At 42.8% G+C, this 17,840-nt stretch overlaps 1 protein-coding gene across 1 annotated transcript in view; it reads right to left on the bottom strand.

Moving 5' to 3' along the window:
• The window catches only part of LNX2 (ligand of numb-protein X 2), a 130,789-nt gene that overhangs the window by 14,789 nt on the left and 98,160 nt on the right, over nt 1–17,840 (bottom strand). The window contains exons 4-6 of the mRNA XM_066583245.1: nt 11,626–11,825; nt 7,872–8,240; nt 1,124–1,258 (exon numbers count right to left, since the gene is read on the bottom strand). Of these exons, the coding sequence (XP_066439342.1) occupies nt 1,124–1,258; nt 7,872–8,240; nt 11,626–11,825 (704 nt within the window). The remainder of the gene's footprint in view (nt 1–1,123; nt 1,259–7,871; nt 8,241–11,625; nt 11,826–17,840) is intronic.

Below are 17,840 nucleotides of genomic sequence, written 5' to 3'. Positions count from 1 at the left end.
GTTTGCAAGCCCCTCGCCCCGCTCCCCGAAAATCATCGCTGCAGGGGTTGCCTTCATCCCATTGCTTTCAAGGGGTGGCTGCAGCGCTGGCCCCATTGAAAGCAATGGGGTAGCACCGTGGTCCTCTGCCACAGCTGTGACAAGGGATTCTTTCGTCCCCACGGGGAGTCCCATCATCTGTCTTTACGCGCATCTGTGCTGTCACAGTGCTCAGTGATGAGGGGACCTTCGTGGAGCAGCAGTGCTTCTTCAAGTACAGCTGCTCCACACACTTTTTTCGCACACATGTAACAAAAATGCACGGAGCTCCAGTCACACGCATTTTGTACATCCGTGGAGCGCATTTTTTTTTGTGCACATTGGCGCGCACAAAAAATTGCTTGTCTGACCGTGGTCTTAGACAGTTTTCACAAATCTGCTCCAGTATTCCAGATGCGGTGTCACCAAAGCTCTATACAGCAGGATCACAATCTCCCTCTTTCTAATGGTTATATTTCTCACTATGCAAAAAAAAAAAAATGCATGGAGCACCGGTCATGCGCATTTGGTACATCCGTGGAGCGCATTTTTTTTGCGCACATAGACGCGAACAAAAAATTGCTTGTCTGACCGTGGTCTTAGACAGTTTTCATAAATCTGCTCCAGTATACCAGATGCGGTCTCACCAAAGCTCTGTACAGCAGGATCACAATCTCCCTCTTTCTAATGGTTATATTTCTCAATATGCAGCAAATCAATCCTATTGGTTAAGTTCAGGAAAGGGTTACAGAAAACTCAGGTAATATCTCCAAGTGACTTGGATTCTGGCCTCATACACACAACAGAGCCCGAGTACATTCTGTGCCACCACATGGTGCCTATGTGTGGAACTGTATTGCAAACATAGACTCTCATGCATATGACATGATTTTTATGAGATTCCATAAACGTATGTATGAATTTGGAGGCATGCAGAGGAACATTATGGGGCCATAGACTTCTATGGGTGCTACGCTAGGGCTCTGTACAACTTGGAATTTCTATGGAGCTGTCATATTGTTGTGTACATGAGGCACATGAGTGCCTAAGGCCAAACAAGTTAATTAAATTAGCAACTAAGCTATTAACTTTAGAAATTCCTTACCCTGTGTGCACTTGGTCTGTGATGATACACTTGCTGAGTATGGTGATGAGACTGGCTGTTACCAACTTCTCGGGTTATGTTAGCTGAATGCTTTACAGGCCGAGATACAGTTAAATGGACTCGTTCTCCGCTACCCTGTAGTAGAGCACAGGAATGCAAGATGAACCTATACAGATCAATATACATATCTCAATGCAACTGCTGATATTCTGAAGAGTCTGAGGTCATAAATACAAATCTACAGTGGATGAATATCTGTAATTTATTGGTCTACTGATGAAATAAATCATATTATGCTATGCTCAGTATATGACAAAGTGGGTGATACAGATCTGAATTTGATAGGTGTTGCATTATCAGCTAGAATGAATTATTAGATATTTTGACGGGAAAATACTGTTGCTTGCAGAATTCGCTACTCCTCCCATCAAATGTGATGCAGATGCCTTAAATGCAGATGTGAAGAGAGGCATAGCTCTTTATTGTAGTTGGTCCAGAAGTAGAAATCCCTGATAAGTACCCTTATGTGGTAGTACTTTGATGACTAATCAATCCTACTTGGCTCTGAGGTGCAGTTGCACTCTTAAAAAGAACTGTGCATAAAATGATTAACCCCTCCTGGTATCACAATAACTAATAGAAGTCAATCAATCCAATGGATACCACTTTCATGCAGTCAACATGTTTCAAGTAAATGTACTATAGATACACTGGCATGTAGAAGGATAGCTGATTAGCCAAACATGACTGCAAAAGAATACCCCAAACCTACTTTGGAACAAGACTATGTAAACAAGGACATTTTTTGACTATCCCTTGGAGCCAGGTTCTGTGGTCTAATGACTGAAATTGACACTGAGCTTTCTGGCCTTTGAAAAATGTTTCTAAAAGCCAAACATGGTGTAGCAGCATCCTGGCGTGGGTATTCTGTAGTAGACCCGGAAGACTTGTGAAGGTAGAGTATAATTGAGTATCGGCAAATATGGAGAAATACTGGAGGAAAACCTGCTGCAGTATGCAAAAGAATTGTTCCCTTTGGAGGAAAATTCATTTTGAAGACGAGGAAAAAAACTAAGTCAGAAAGTTTAAAAAGGCTTTAATCTAATTCATATCCAACTTATGTTTTGTCTTAAAGCTATTCATTCAAAGTATCCTTGCAACTTGTCAGAGCTTGAAAGTTTGCAATCTAATTAATAGGCGTCTGTCACACTGAACATGGTGTCTGATCATGCAGGAAGCACATTGTAGAGCAAGAGGTAATACTTGGTTTTGTTGGAAAAAAAATCATCATAGCTTACTTGTAGATTACTTATCCAGATCCCTGCTAAAGCCAGGTTTACACATGAAACCAAAGTCTCCTGAATACCCGTTGACCGATATGACAACTCCAGCTAGACACTAAATGGCAGAATTTGACTTCACCATTAGCAGTCAACTTCTCTGGATATCAACGAGGTCTCCTAGTACCCCCCAGAATTTACAGTGCAGCAAAATAGTGTAACAACTGCAGGTCTCAAGAATAATAGAGATAAAGCATGTATCAACACAATAGAAAACACAACACAAAACTAATACTTACTATTAGAAGATGGTGCAGAAGGTGATGGTGACTAGATGAACAGGATGACTATGATAATGATGCAACTGGAAGTGGAGTTAGGAGCACATAGTATCGAACAGGAAAAAGAGCAAGCGAAATCCTATCCCTGAGGGCTCGTTCACACAAGCACTGTGGGCGCGCAGTATAGGCGAGCACAGAAAGTGCTTCTATAGGAACCAATGGTTTCCTACAAAAGCATTCACATGAATGAATGTCAGATGCACTAAATTCACAAACCTTACAAAGATAGGACATGCAACTGCAAGATCGGATATAAGCTCCATGGTGCACGTAAAGATAGGACCTGACCTATCTTTGGTGCGTGCTTTCCATAGACTCCTATCGGAGCTGGAAAACACGCAGCCCGCACCTCAGATCGTGCGAACGGGCTACTTCAGGTAGATAAATTAATCAGTTCATGCGTTCTTTAGTGCAGTATAGCCGTGATATGATATTTGCAAGCGACTATACTGCACGCCCACAGCGCTTGTGTGAACGAACCCAAATGCTTTCTCTCTCTATGTCTCTCCCTAATCTCTTCCTGACGCTGACCCTATCACCAGACACCACTGTCTCTAAGTACCACTCAATTACCCCTACACGCGTTCATGTCTTAAATACTACCCCTGAGAACAAGAGGGCATTGAATTCAAAACAAGAAGCCAATCAAGAAAGCTGAATAATGAACCAAGGCTAGACGAAGGCAAAAAAAAGAAAGAACAGACAAAAACTAGAGGCTAGGAAACAAAGCTGGACTAGATAACCACAGGAACAAGACTACACTGATAAGAACTAACTAGATTAGAACAAGGTAATAGAACTTTAACAAGGAATACTGCATTGAACCACAAATTGTTATTGCTATCATCAGCAAACTGTAGTCCAGGAAAGTATAACATTTCTGCTGTCCGTGCACCCTGTGAACACATACCAGGATGAGAGAATTCATGTGTAGACCAAAGGGGAAGGGGGCAGGGCTGGGAGGGCACATATATGGTGATCCATGGTATGTGGCTATCGTATAGTATGCGCTTCTCATCTCCAGGTCCCAGACTATTGCCCATAGCGCTCATAAGTGCAACCCCACCCCCTTTCTTAAAGACCCAGTGCGCACTTCCCAAACCTTTCCCCAGTTAATCACCTGCACTCTTCTACTATATTATGCATCCTCCCACAAGCTGCCACACAACTACAACTATCTGTGCATGTAAAGACCTGGGGACTTCACAGCAAAGCTGCTTTCCTACTTGGATGCAGTCAAATATGAAAACCAGGGTTCTCCAGGTGTTGCCACCTCAATTAGTCCAAAGCCAAACCGGGGTATGGCAAGGGAGATCCACATCTGCCTGTCTCACAGCTGGTGCTACCCCACCTTGTCTACTTCCACCTCGGGGCTGCACATGAATTCTCCCATTATGGGATGGGTTTCCATTGGCTGTACTGACAACATCTGTTTCATGCTATTCCTAGACAACCCCTTTAAAGGCAGGCTAGCAAATTAGGAACTCCTCCCTAAACAAGGTTGGCCGAGCAATCAGATCATCTGATCTACTCCAATATCAGCTTTAGGGCTCTTGCACATGGCAGAGACGGATTCCGCATGCGGAATATGGCTCTGGCAGCAGCGGCGTCAGCACGTACCTGCTCTGTCTCCGTCTTTGCTGTACTGCAGATGGATCCGGCGCAGTACAGATTTTTTTCCCCACACCTTCGTGAGAGCATGGAATCCGCAACCCGTCCGCAATGTTCATTGATCACGGGCCGTGGGTCGTACGGCTTCCATTGACTTTAATGGAAGCTGTCCGTGGGGAGCATGCATGAAAATGGAGCAAGCTGTGTAGGAAGCAGCGGATCTCCATAGGAAGTAACGGGCAGTATTTGCTGAGGATTTGCAGTGCAGACCATGGATTCCACAGCAAATATCCACCCATGTGCCTGAGCCCTTAGGGAGTTGCACAGCAACTGTCCCAACAACAGGTTAGAAAGCAGGAGCTGATCCAGCAGGAGAATTCCTGCTCATTGTTACAGCCAAAAACTAGTGCACTCAGCCACAGCATAAAAATGTACTCTCAGTTCAGCCAAGGGTGCTTGTTTATTTCAAAAGTGAGAGGAAACTAATTTTTACACACACAGATGATCACTCAAAATTCGTCAGAAACAGACAGTTTTGAGCGATCATTTGGCATAGGTACTAATCAACCCTTTAGTACTTCATTGCATGTATTTAGAGAACAGCAGGTGGTCTGTTCTCTAAACACATCACTATTGTTCTCCAGCAGGACAGCAGCTGTTAACAGCTGTTAAAGAATGTTATTATTGTTATCACCGTTAAAGACGGATGCGTGTGGTCTGTCTTGTCTTATCGTCCTGAGGGACGAGGATTTCATGCGGACCTGAAGTCAGCGATGGACGAAGAGTGCACGGTAAGTGCACGATGGGCACTCATTTACACACAGCAATCTTTTGAGCGAATTTTGAGTGATAATTAGAGATGAGCGAGCCTACTCGGTAAGGCAGTTACTCGAGCGAGCATCGCTCCTCTCGAGTAACTGCTTAGTGATCTGAGCAGGCTCAGGTGGGCTGCGGGGGGCGGGAGGGAGCAGGATGAAGAGTGAGATCTCTCTCTCGCAGCCCACCCGAGCCTGCTTGGATCACTAATCAGTTACTCGAGAAGAACGATGCTCGCTCGAGTAACTGCCTTACCGAGTATGCTCCTTCATCTCTAGTGATAATCCTTGCATGTAAAAGGGCCTTAAGCTTGACCCCTAGTTTATCTACAGTGGATGCAAAAAACTTGGTATGTTGAAATACAATACTTCTGATCCTTCTTTCCCACAGATGATCTTATCTGTATGTTCAGTCTTGGCTAATCCAGTGTCCAGTAGGTGGTCCCATTCAGTAATTGACAGCCGTCCATGTATGCATGTTCATATGGAGAAGGCTGTCAATCACATATACTCCACCACTGGACCCATAAGCAGGGATTTCAATCAATAAATTACAAGTTATGGAATTTCTTCCCACAAAACTTTATATCAATCTCCCCTTGCTCTATAGGATGCTGCCTGCAGATCGGACATCACATTCATTGTCTCAGGATCCCTTTAAAGGAAGGAAAAGGTAAAATAAAAAATCCATTCTATCCAAATGGTTATTTGGAATGAAGGCAAAATTCTGTGTGGGAAGCATGAGCTCGGCAATATCGAAGTGCACCGTGGCCTGCCCTCTAATAGCAGTAAAGTAAGGGCTGACCACAGTGCTGAACTCTTCATGATTACAGTCCTCGCTAAAAATGTCTTTATAAGACGTAACAATGTGTTCTGGCACACTTACTCAATGTTGGCATGCTTCAAAAAAACAATTCACATCTCCAGTTAGCCAGATTTCATGATTTAATGAGTCCATCTGTGAAGAATTATTTCTGTACTTGCTGTTATTTCATCTTATTTCTGAACACATCATTTCTCTCTTAAAAGGGACCTCATTTGTTTCTTTATCGCCGGTGCTTGTAGGCAGTACATACGCAATAATGGCATATTAGCATGCGGTCTCAGACAGTTGTGTGAAATTGGCCAAGGGGCGTTTGACCAAAATTACAATTTGGATAAGGGACAACTTGATGATTGGTGGGTCTGGCCACTGAGACACCAGGGTTCTGGAGTTGGTAAGCCAAACCTCCGACTGCTCAATCTTACCAGACTCAGACTCCTTCATGTACGACTCGTGTTTTTTAAGTGATACATTTCCTGTATTAAAATCGTAACATCAGACTTTTCATCACCATTCTGATAAAATAAGCTACATAGAGGCTTAGGTGAACATATTTTTAGAGGACATTCCAATACTTTACTAAATTCCTTTGAAAGGAAAACATGCATCAAATTCTGCATTGAATTAATTATTCCATATTTATAATGTACACATATATATTTTTTTATAAGCTGGAGTTCTGTTGGCTCCGATTCCATGAAAATGGGCCTCTGACTCCACAGCCCTGACTGAGACCTCCATTGGTCCTATATCCCCCTGTCCTCCTTACTGCGGGCTAACGGCACTCCCTGCAGTGAGGAGACAGAATGGAGCACTGCCACTTCATTTTCAGTGGGAGCTGTGCAGGATAAATAGCATGATAATTTTATAGGTTTGGTTATCATGAACAATATTACATCTGCCTCGACCATACATATGTAGGTATGCTCAATAGGTCAGTGGGTATAAGCTGCTGCCATGTATCTCTGGCAACAGCTTATCTTTCTTAAAGGGCTACTCATTTGAAAACATATTTTTTCATCCCTGCACCCCGTCTGACTATATGCCACACTCTGGATATACTGCAGTCATTTCCATGCAGAGCAGCCTCCTGTCTGATGCTTATGAGGTACCACCTTGATGCTTAGATTTCTCCTTGCTCTCTTTCACTTTTCGGTGCTATCCATCCTGTCATACATCAGCGCACCATCACATGATCAGCTAGTAACTGTATCATCTCTGCCTGCAGAAAGCACAGTGCCATTACCATCTGTATTCTATATTCACTTAAATAAGCTACAGAGCATAAGTATACAGTCATGAGGCTGAGCTGAGCTTCATTATAAGTGTGGGAGGAGCCTCTAATCATCTGCAGTAACTGTGATATTAGTTTGCGTGTCTCCCTCTATACAGCTTGCCTGGTAGGGTCCATGTTATGTCATCACACAAAGCTTATGCAGACTGAAAAAAGACTAATTTGAGAACACATGAACCCAAGTAAATCTGAGCTACTCAAAATTGAGATCACATAACCATCTGTGGCCCTTTAAGAGCAAAAGGAATAGACATATGGAAATCCAAATGCTGACCCAAATTTTGGCATTGGGGAAGAATCACAACACCCCCAAACACATTAACTGTTCTACGTGTCTTGCACAAATTGACAGCTTAGCGTAAAGTCATCTAATGTGTATGGTTACCTTAGTAGTAGGCTAAGGCATGCTGATTGGATGACAACATGCAGTTATTAAACTCCACAATAAGTGGTGACGGAGTAAGTGAAGGATGCACATCCATGAGGAGTAGCCATTATGGAATGAAACCAAAGAATGTTATTCTACTCATAGGAGTGTATAGTGGTGTCTTCTTTCTTTTATGTGATGCAGTTTGGTAAAATACCTGAATAATCTGAGCAGCTAGTTCCGGGGTGCCATGCTTTAGGTCAAGCCCATTGATTGCCAGGACGCGGTCGTTGCTGTGAAGTCTTCCATCCTGAGCAGCCAGTCCTCCTTCTAGGAGATCCAGAATAAAAACGCCAGACTCATCAGTTCTGCGGACAAGTTTGATGCCAAGCTGCTCATTGGTCCCCCTTTTATTCAGAGTGACATGGAAGCTTTCTTCTCTCTGCAGGTTGCTGTCCATATGGGCTTGTGTTCTGCTTCCAAAGCGCCTCTCTCGGAGCACGGTGAGATGGAGTACAGTACATGGTTGGGACAAGACCACCCTGGCATAGTTATGTGATACATTGCTAATGTCGAAATTATTCACCTGTATGAAATAAAAGCATGCATCAATGGGGATTCAAGATTTTATAAGCTATTATCCATCTTTGCAACAAAGTTTTTTTTTTATTATTCCAAGAATGTGTCTACATCTCCAAAATCAGGTTTAGGGCTCATTCACACAAACATATTTGCTTCCAAAGAGCATAATACGAAGAGCTGAAACCTAATAGACTTGCATTGGGGTATTCAGTCATGTGTTTTTATTTGCGTATTTACGTGCGCAAGCTCTATGTTAATCCGTATTATGAACCGAAATAGCCCATTAAAGTCAACGTGTTAATAGATAGTGAATATGCATGATATATGTGTATCCACTGCATATTTACGTATGAGATCAATGGGGCCTTCTTGCATTGAACACACGTGCAAAAAAATGCAATAGGGCGGGAATACACACGGCCTGAAACTGAATACACCTGTGTGAATGAGCCCCTAATCTGCTCCTGTATTCATTCTCTCTTCTACAATCTCCCTACGTCTTGCTAACCTACCAATTGTACATTAGCAGAGGTACGAGACGAAAAAAAGAGTGACTTCAGGATCAGACTTCACAGAATTTGTTTGTAGTCTGTTACCATGGAGATGCATAGTTCTGCATAGTAGAAACTGATCTTTTTTGTTGCATTCTGCATGAGCCTGAGAGAAGCAATATTGTGACATACTCCATTGGATGCTGCATGACAGAGCTATTATCCTCTAGAAGCACCATACAGTGGCACATGGAGAGGTAGCAGGGAATGCATCCCTAAAACCTCCTGCATATGACTGCGATGTGTATTATTGTTTATATTATGCAGTCCTACAGGTGGCACCAATACAGAGTAGCCAAAACTACCTATATGTAGTCATATGAATTCCAACATGGTCCATAGAGTGTATATGGGTTCAGATGTTTTCATATGCTTACATGGGCTCTCTCTATGCTCTTCATAGAATAATCGATTAACTAGCTTACAAAGTTACCTCAGAATGCACATACACAGAATGGCCGCCTTATTAGAGACCCCCATCTAGTAGCGTGTTGGACCTCTTTTGTCCTTCAGAACCGCAGCAATTTAACGTGCCCTCAGAGGCGTAACGTGAAGCTCCTGGGCCTCAATGCAAAATCTGTAACAGGGACCCCAACTGTAATGCTTTAGGCCTCGGTCAGACGGGCGTTTTTTCGCGCGATTTGCGCATCGCATGACGGATGCGCATCCTCAAAAATGCGTGACCGGGGCCGATGATTCGCTGAAAAATTTGCACCTAGGCGCGTTTTATCGTCGCAGCAAAACGGCCGTCTGACCTGAGAAAAATCGCCGTGCGCATGAAATCTTGGACCGGCCGGAACTTTTTCGGAACTTTTTCGTCGTGCATGTAACCCCCCTCCCCCCTCAAAAAAAGCCGTTTGGCTGGTTTGTGACACGCTATTTCTCTTCTATTGTACGCTAAAGTAGCGGCGCGAACATTTTGTTCATTTATAAAATACACATTGCAAAGATTTGATTAGATAACCTGTTGCCCCCATATTACGACCACCCTGTCAGCCTTTGCCATTTCATTCAAGTAATCACTTCCTAGAAGTCTATGCACTCGCGTAGATGACGGGAGTACAGTGCGGCGTGCTCGCCAGCGAAAAAACGCAGCTAGTTGCAGTACATGCCTTTGGTGCGCACAATTAAATGCAGAACGCAGTTAGGCACGTTCTGCGAATCGTTGTGTCCTATAATTTATCGCACATCCGCATAAAAAACGGACATGTGACCGATCCCATTACGAACCATTGGGTCTATATATACACAGATTGCATGCGCAAATTGTGCGAAAAAACGCCCATCTGACCGAGGCCTTATTCATAGTACTAAGCTCCATATATAGAAAGGAGAGGCCTTATGGGCCCCTAAAGCTCCTGGGCCCGGTGCAACTACATCCCCTATGGTTATGCCACTGTATAGATTCTACTAGGTGTCGAAATTGTCCTATAGGAATACTGGCCCATGCAGGCACGAAGCTTCCTGCAATTGCCACAAATTATATGAAGGTACTGACATGCTCTGAACAGCTGACAGGAAGGGTTCATCGATTCATGCGGCTTCTACCAATTTCTGACCTTCCATCAGTATGGAGCAACAGAAATCTGGATTCCTCTAACCAGGTGATGTGGTCCAATTTTTACTCTTTTTTGCCCCCTGGAGTCTTGTCTTTCTGTTTCTCTTATAAAGTAATGGCTCTGGAACTGGTGGTCTGCTGTTATAGCCCATCTGTACTAAGGAATAAGTAGTATGTTTGGACATATTAGTTTGAGCCCCAGTGTTGTATTTAGCAGTTTGGTTGACTGTGCACCACATGTTCATCAGAGTGATTCTTGAAATCCTCCTCTGACCCCTTTCATTAAAGAGTAGTTTACGTTGACATGATCCTCTTTCATTGGATGTCTTTCCTCGATTAGACCATTCTCTGTATATTCTCCACATTGTTGCATGAGAAAACCCCAGAAGGTTCGCCATGAAATCCTAGCCCCGGGTAGTCTAGCACTGATGACCAGGCCTCGTTGGAAGTCACTCATGTCAGTTGATTTTCCCATTCGAATGCAGACTCACACTCGAACTGATCTACGGAAAACGTATTCACTTGATTTCCCGCTGCCCTCAGGGGTCACATGTCTACTTTCCATTAAAGGGAAGCTCCAACCATGAAATGGCAGGAGTCTCCAATAAATTGGTCATTGAGTGTAAGTGCTTTACTGTATTGAAATTAGATTGGCAGCTCCATAATGATAATTGTAAATTAACATAGCCCCTCCCACCCCCAGGTAATAAAAGAATAAAATAATTTACATGGTTAGCCTGGTAAGTGATCTGTAAAGGAATTCACAAACTAGTTATTAAACAAAGGCCTAGTTGGATGTAAAGGGGTTGTCCTGGACTAGGAAAATGTTTTGTCCGTTTCTCCCAGAAACAGCGCCACTTTTTCCCATGGCCTGTGTGTGCCATTGCAGATCATTCCTATTCAAGGAAACAGGGTTGGCGTATCAAGCACTGCCCATGTACGGATGAAGCAAGCGCCAAACGTAAGTCCGCATTAAGTTTGATTTGTGCCTCCGCAGTTTAAATAGCGTTGCCTTTTTTCTAGTCCTTGACAATCCCTTTAATAGGAATGGATTCTAAGAAGCTACATAAGTATCACCTCTGCCAGGAAGTGCTATTTTTTTATTTTCCCTGTTTTTTTCCAACCACCATTAATATTGAGGAGAGATTTTAGTAACACAGCAGCTTTAGGAAATGTAAACTATTTAAAGCCCAGACATCAGCAGTCTCCATCAAGAATGGAATAAAAAGCAATTAATAATCTCTATTTACACAGTGTGTCGGGTTTTTATATTTGCTTACTTGAAGTATTTGGTCACCAGCCAACAGTCTCCCATCCCTGGCAATAATGCCATCTCGATATATTTCCTGTATGACAATGTTTATTAAAGGGGTCTCATTACCGCCAACGATGCTGATCCCCAGTTCGATGTACGGGTTGGATCGATGTATTTCAATGGTAGTAATTTCTCCTTCAGGCAAGCTAGCTGGGGGATGCATAGCTGTCCGGTGCAAACAAACAAAAACACAATATTAATAAGATGCAGTGCCGTTCTGATCAATACACTGCGGAGATCAGTAGTACTCCACAATCTGCAACCCGGCCGTATGAGAATGAGGTCAAGAGACATCTCTACGGTCCGTGGTTGTCAGTAACAAGTTGCATTCTACCCAAAATTCATGAATAATGCATACAAATGGGAACAGGGGTGAAACAGTAGGGCTATCAAAAACCATACCACTTCCCTTATACCACCTACAAATACAGAGACCCGATGACCTTGGAGATCCCTTCCAACTCTACCATTCTACGATTCACCTTGCATAATGGGCACTCTGCATTGCAATTTATCAAGGACTAGATATTATATGGTAATACCTGTACAGCAGCATGTGGCACCAAGTTCGACAACGACGAGGAGTGGGTTCACATTTTAAAAGGGTTGTTCAACTGTAAACTATTAATGCAGGGTAGGCTATGAATAGTAGATCAGAGGGGATCTGCCTCCTGGAGTCCCCACTGATCAGCTGTTCGACAAGCCAGCACACTTGTACACTGAGCAAATTTCTACAGGAAGCAAACAGCTCCATTGCCACTGTGGTGGCCAAGCTAGGTATTACAGGCAAAGTTGCAACTGAAATGAATGGGAACTTTATGTGTAATACCACACCTGGCCATTGCAGTGGGAACGGAGCTATCTGCTTCCTGTAGACTTCACTTCAGTAAACAAGTTTACTAGTCCAGCAAACAGCTGGTCAGAGATAAATTCTCACTAATTTATCAACCTATCAGTGATCTGTCCTAAGGATAGGCGACCAATAGTTTACAACTGGACAACCCCTTTAGGGAATGATGATTGGTTGCTGTGTGTAACAAACAAGTTTTTTTTTACACAGTTTCAATGAATTAGGCCCAATTGAGTAATCTAAGGTAAAATAAGATGCTTTGTGATTCAGCGTGGTGAATAATTTAGATGTGTAGTGGATTGTTCATTGCTAGAATGTATATAAAAATCTCAATTTTCAGACCCGTCGGGTCAGGAAATTCAGGAGGGTCAATTCTCCAAAGGTCACCGAGAACCATAATTTTTGATAATTTATATCTTGGAATCTATTGGGTGTAGAAAGATGTGCAAGATGTCATTCCCTTTGTAATAATATGGAGCTTTATAACATTTTTTTTTCTAAGGCCTCAGTCAGACGAGCGTTTTTTCACGTGATTTGCGCATGCGCATGCGTCCGGCGATTTTTTAAACCATTGCTTTGCAATGGTATTGGACACATGAGCGCTTTTTATGCGCTCGTCCGATAAATTATAGAACAGAAATCGCAGATCGCACCTATCTGCGATCTGCGATTCCTGTTCTCTTTTCTATATGCGCTCAATGGGGCCGGCGGCAGCAGCGCTGACCCCATTGAGAACATATAGAAGACAAATCATTCTTCTCTGCCACAGCTGTAACATAAATTAATGAATGGGTGTGAGTGAGAGCTGCCTCTGATTGGCTCAGCGCTGAGCCAATCAGGGGCAACTCTGACTCACACCCCCTTCACACCCACTGCAGGCCGGCCGCGCTGAACTCCTACACATTGACGTTTCCTCCACAAAATTTCAGAGAGGTATAATTTGTCCTCTTAGACTGGCTTCACACAAGAATATGTTGCACCTCAGTGCAACGTATTTGCGCACTCAACGAGGCTTTTTTGCCAACGTAACGGCATGTCTTACCGTACTTTTTCTAACCGCAAGGCATGTTAATTTGCACGTTGGACATAAAGATGGACTGATTCCAATGGCTACTTCGTCTAATGAGCTCCAAATGGGTTCTTTTTCCAGTGGAATTATGTAGTGTTCCCCCCTATTGACTTTTATGGGGACTTTTTGGTTCGCAAATACACAGAAAAAAAGCCAGCCTTAGTGCTCCCACACAATTGCGATTGCGTTTTTTGTTAACGCGATTGTCAATGGGACTTTCTAATGTTAAAAATGCAATGCACCAAAAACGCAGTTGCGTTGCGTTTTTTACATTACAAAGTCCCATTGACAATCGCGTTACCAAAAAATGCAAATGCAAGTGTGTGGGAGCCCTTACTGACAATAAAATAATGCATTATTAACGATTCTGGCATGTGATAGATAAATATGCTGCTGTGGGAAATGTTGGAAACTTGTGTGATATCTCTACAGAATGTCATTTTTTCTGACCATAAGACACATTTTTTAGTAAGAATAAATCTTGCTAAAGTATCTTTGCTTCTTATAGTCTGGATTGTCCCCCTCTTCCAAGTATGTTCCATGTCCAGCCAATCACAGAGCACTGATAACACGGCTCCTCCCTCAGCAGCGAGCTGAGCTTTCACTATGGATAACACATGATTGGCTCTCTTTCAGGGGCGTAACTATAGAGGATGCAGGGGATGCGGTTGCACCCGGGCCCCTGAGCCTTAGGGGACCCATAAGGCCTCTCTTCTCCATATAGGGTGCCCAGTACTATGAGTAAAGCATTATAGTTGGGGGGTCTGTTACAGGTTTTGCATTGGGGCCCGGGAGCTTCAAGTTACGCCTCTGCTCTCTTTCCTTGCTCAGTCTGCTGAATTCTGTTTTCATTCCCCAGCAAAAAGGCAATCTGCAACAGTGAGATGAGGCTGAACTTGTAAGCAGAGCATTTAAGTCATGGGAAGAAGCCATGCTGTTTTTTAATGTGCAGATATTGGAGCTGAAGCATTACTGAGGAGGGGGTTAAGCACTGAGAGATGCTGAAAAATATATGTGTGTGTGTGATATAACTCTATTTCGATTTATCCCAACTCTGTCCAGGCAATAATTATCAGAATATCACATGGGGATTCACAACAGCCCCCTGAGCTCATTAATCAAACTTCGAAGGGGATTCTCTTTACCCATCCTTCAACTGGCGAGTTGTAATGTGGATTCAGCAATGGTTTGATTAATTGGTTGCTTAGCTGAACAAATTGTATAACCAAAAGCAGATTTATCACCCACTTCGTGATATGAAGCATATTCAGGTGTATTTGGTCATTTTTGACACTTCTAGAAAGTTTGTCAGTATAGAGTTGGTCACCATCAAGAAATATTTTCTCAAAAGCTACAAAGAACAACTTTCTGAAATTTTGTGCTAAGAAACTTCATTGTAATTTTTCTTCCAATTTTACTTTAACTTTTATTGGAATTAGAGTGTTAGGAAAAATATGTTATAAATTTGCATACTACTTACAAAGTGAATGATATTTTGCACATCTTCCTACACCCAATAGCCTCTGAGATATGAATTATCAAAAATTAGGCTCTCTGTGACCCTCCTGTATTTCTTGATCTCTTGCCCCGATAGGTCTGGAAAATGAGATTTTTATATACATTCCAGTAATGAACAAATTTGCAAAGTTTCATGAAAATCAGAGCTGGTCGGGTGTTACTCCTTGGGTAATTTGTGCCAGAATGACCCAGAAGATGGGCTCCAGACTGATTTCTGGTCGCGGTAAAAAAAATGTATGTTGTGTGTTTTCTTACTTACTTATGGGAAAATACCACACAACGATGAAAAAGACTTCCATCATGGTTGGAATTCTAACGATCATTGAATGTTGTCCGCATAGCGAAACACTGTGGCCGAACGATGGTTTTTCGACCCGGGGCTTTACCACAATCATCGCACAACCAAAACCTGCTCTGGAGCCTTAATTTTAAGGCTCACAACTTAGATTTTGTTCACATCACAATTATGGCATTCATTTAACGCAAAACTACTTCCAGCCCTATGTAGGTCCGTGGAGCAGCGCTGAAGTATACCCATGTGAATGCTGTTCTTATCTGCACCAGTGATAAAATTAAATTCTACTCCTTGCCACGCCGGGAGGCGGGACTTCTTAAGGCCCATTTACACTAGCCGCTTATCGCTTAAAAATCGCTAATCGGTGATCGTTTGAGCGATAATCGGTGCGTGTAAATGTGCGCCCATCATCCATTTTTTGGGCACTGCTGGCTGATTGTTAAATTCAGTCCAACATAAAAATCATCACTCACTTTCATCAGCAGTTCCCCACGGGGAGTGCTGATAGCATTGATTCCCCATGGAGAACAAAGGATCTGAGCACAGATAATAGCCTCAGGCTATTAACTGCATTCAGGGAAGGCTTCATTTGCATACCTATTTCGTATTTAAGTAGCTGAGTAGTTACTTACATACCAAAATTTTTTTATGCAAAATGATCGCTTAAAGCTGTAGCTCAAACTGTCCTTTGAGCAATCTTTGAGCGATCATCTGTCTGCGTAAACCAGCTGTTATTGAAGTGTTCTCCTCTCTGTCTATTAAGCTGCTCCACAGCTCTGGTTGACAGTTGTAGTGTCCAACCTGTAGACCGCTACAGCTGTCAATGAGAGCTGTGCAGCAGCACTTGAGAAAAAAGGCAGTGAAGTAACTATAGGAGATGCAGTTGCACCCCAGCCCATGAGCCTTGGGGGCCCATAAGGCCTCTCTTCTCCATAAAGGGAACCCAATACTATGAATAAAGCATTATAGTTGGGGGCCTGTTACAGTTTTGCATTGGGGCCCTGGAGCTTCAAGTTACGCCTCTGCGTTAAGCGGTTTAAATAAGTTGAGTGGCCCCAAGATAAACTTTTGCACTCGGGCCCATGAGCCTTTAGCTATGCCTCCCTCCAGAGTTCTTGCGGTAGCTTCTACTACGGAATAAAAGTTGATTTTAAAACTAGTGCAGATAGTAACAATGTTCACAAAAATACGTCTGTACATTGCTCTCCTGTCCCTGCGTACAGCTGACTTGTCAAAACTGCGGACAGACCAGCTTTAATATGTATGTTGTAACATATATTTTAAGGTGTCCCTTCGGACCTGGAGAAACAAAGATGGCCACACCAGCTTCTCCGACTGCCTGATGCACACTTGTGTCTAAGACACTACTCCTACTTTGATTGGCCTGGGCTGTCCATGTGAGCATTGCCGACCAGTCAGAGCAGCATGTAGTGTCTTAGACTACCAATGTATACTATGCAGTAGTCAGAGAAGCAGTTTGGCCATCTCTATAATTCCAAGCCCGGAGGGTTGCTTTAAACAGGTGCCTTTGACATTTGCCATACAGTGGCATCCTCCGCCCATAGGGTCCCATTGTAAAAAACATCTGTTTTTATACTGGTTTTATCTTGTGTTGCAGCATACGGATGTATATCAGCCAAATGAATGCCTAAAGGGCACTCTTTTGGCCTCCGTTGGACTAATGAAACACTATGGACACATTTAGTGTATACTTCAAGAGCTTTCTCACTGTAGAGGATTAATTGACATTACAAATGTGAAGTGACCTCACAGCCTTACAAGAAAACACCGCACTCTAGATGCTGTTATGTTTTGCCAGGCTTCTCACTGATATTTTCCTTTTGCTGTGTTAATTGCTTCTTAGTAGCAAATATAATTATTAATATTTATATAATTACATTTTGGTCCTTTCAAGAAAGCAATTACAACACACAATACCTATAAAAAGTATTTGCGCCTTTGCACTTTTCATGTGTTACTGAATAACAGTAATTAGGCTTTCTGATATTGGTCTGCTGGTTGGAAGTAAAAAACAAATCTTGGTGTTCCACATTAAAGACATTGTCTCATTTGAGGTCTGTAAAAGCAAGTTCTGCTCTGATGGACCCTACCTGGTCAAGTATTATATGATTGGACATTTGAATGACGGCTATGTAATACTACAATTCTCCTGTAGTAGCCACTGCACTGCCCTTTCAGATGAATGAGCAAATCATAGCCCGCCCTAGTTGGTTGTTAGTGGCAATCGCCTTTCACTAATAGAGGGGGTCCTTCTATTAAGTCCATATGTACTATTTAGGTATATGGAAAGCAGTTAATAAAGCTTACAACTTTGCAGTTCTTCTGCAGACTGCAGCAGGTTTCCCTCAAGTATTTCTCCATATTTTTATTGTGGCAAGAGATTTCTGTTATTGGGCACAGGGATCATTGTGCTCCTAAGCATGTCTC

This window comes from Eleutherodactylus coqui, chromosome 1 (assembly GCF_035609145.1).
Source record: "Eleutherodactylus coqui strain aEleCoq1 chromosome 1, aEleCoq1.hap1, whole genome shotgun sequence".
Classification (NCBI taxonomy): domain Eukaryota; kingdom Metazoa; phylum Chordata; class Amphibia; order Anura; family Eleutherodactylidae; genus Eleutherodactylus; species Eleutherodactylus coqui.
Note: the sequence above shows the minus strand (reverse complement) of the source record. Positions and strands in the feature narration are given on the sequence as shown.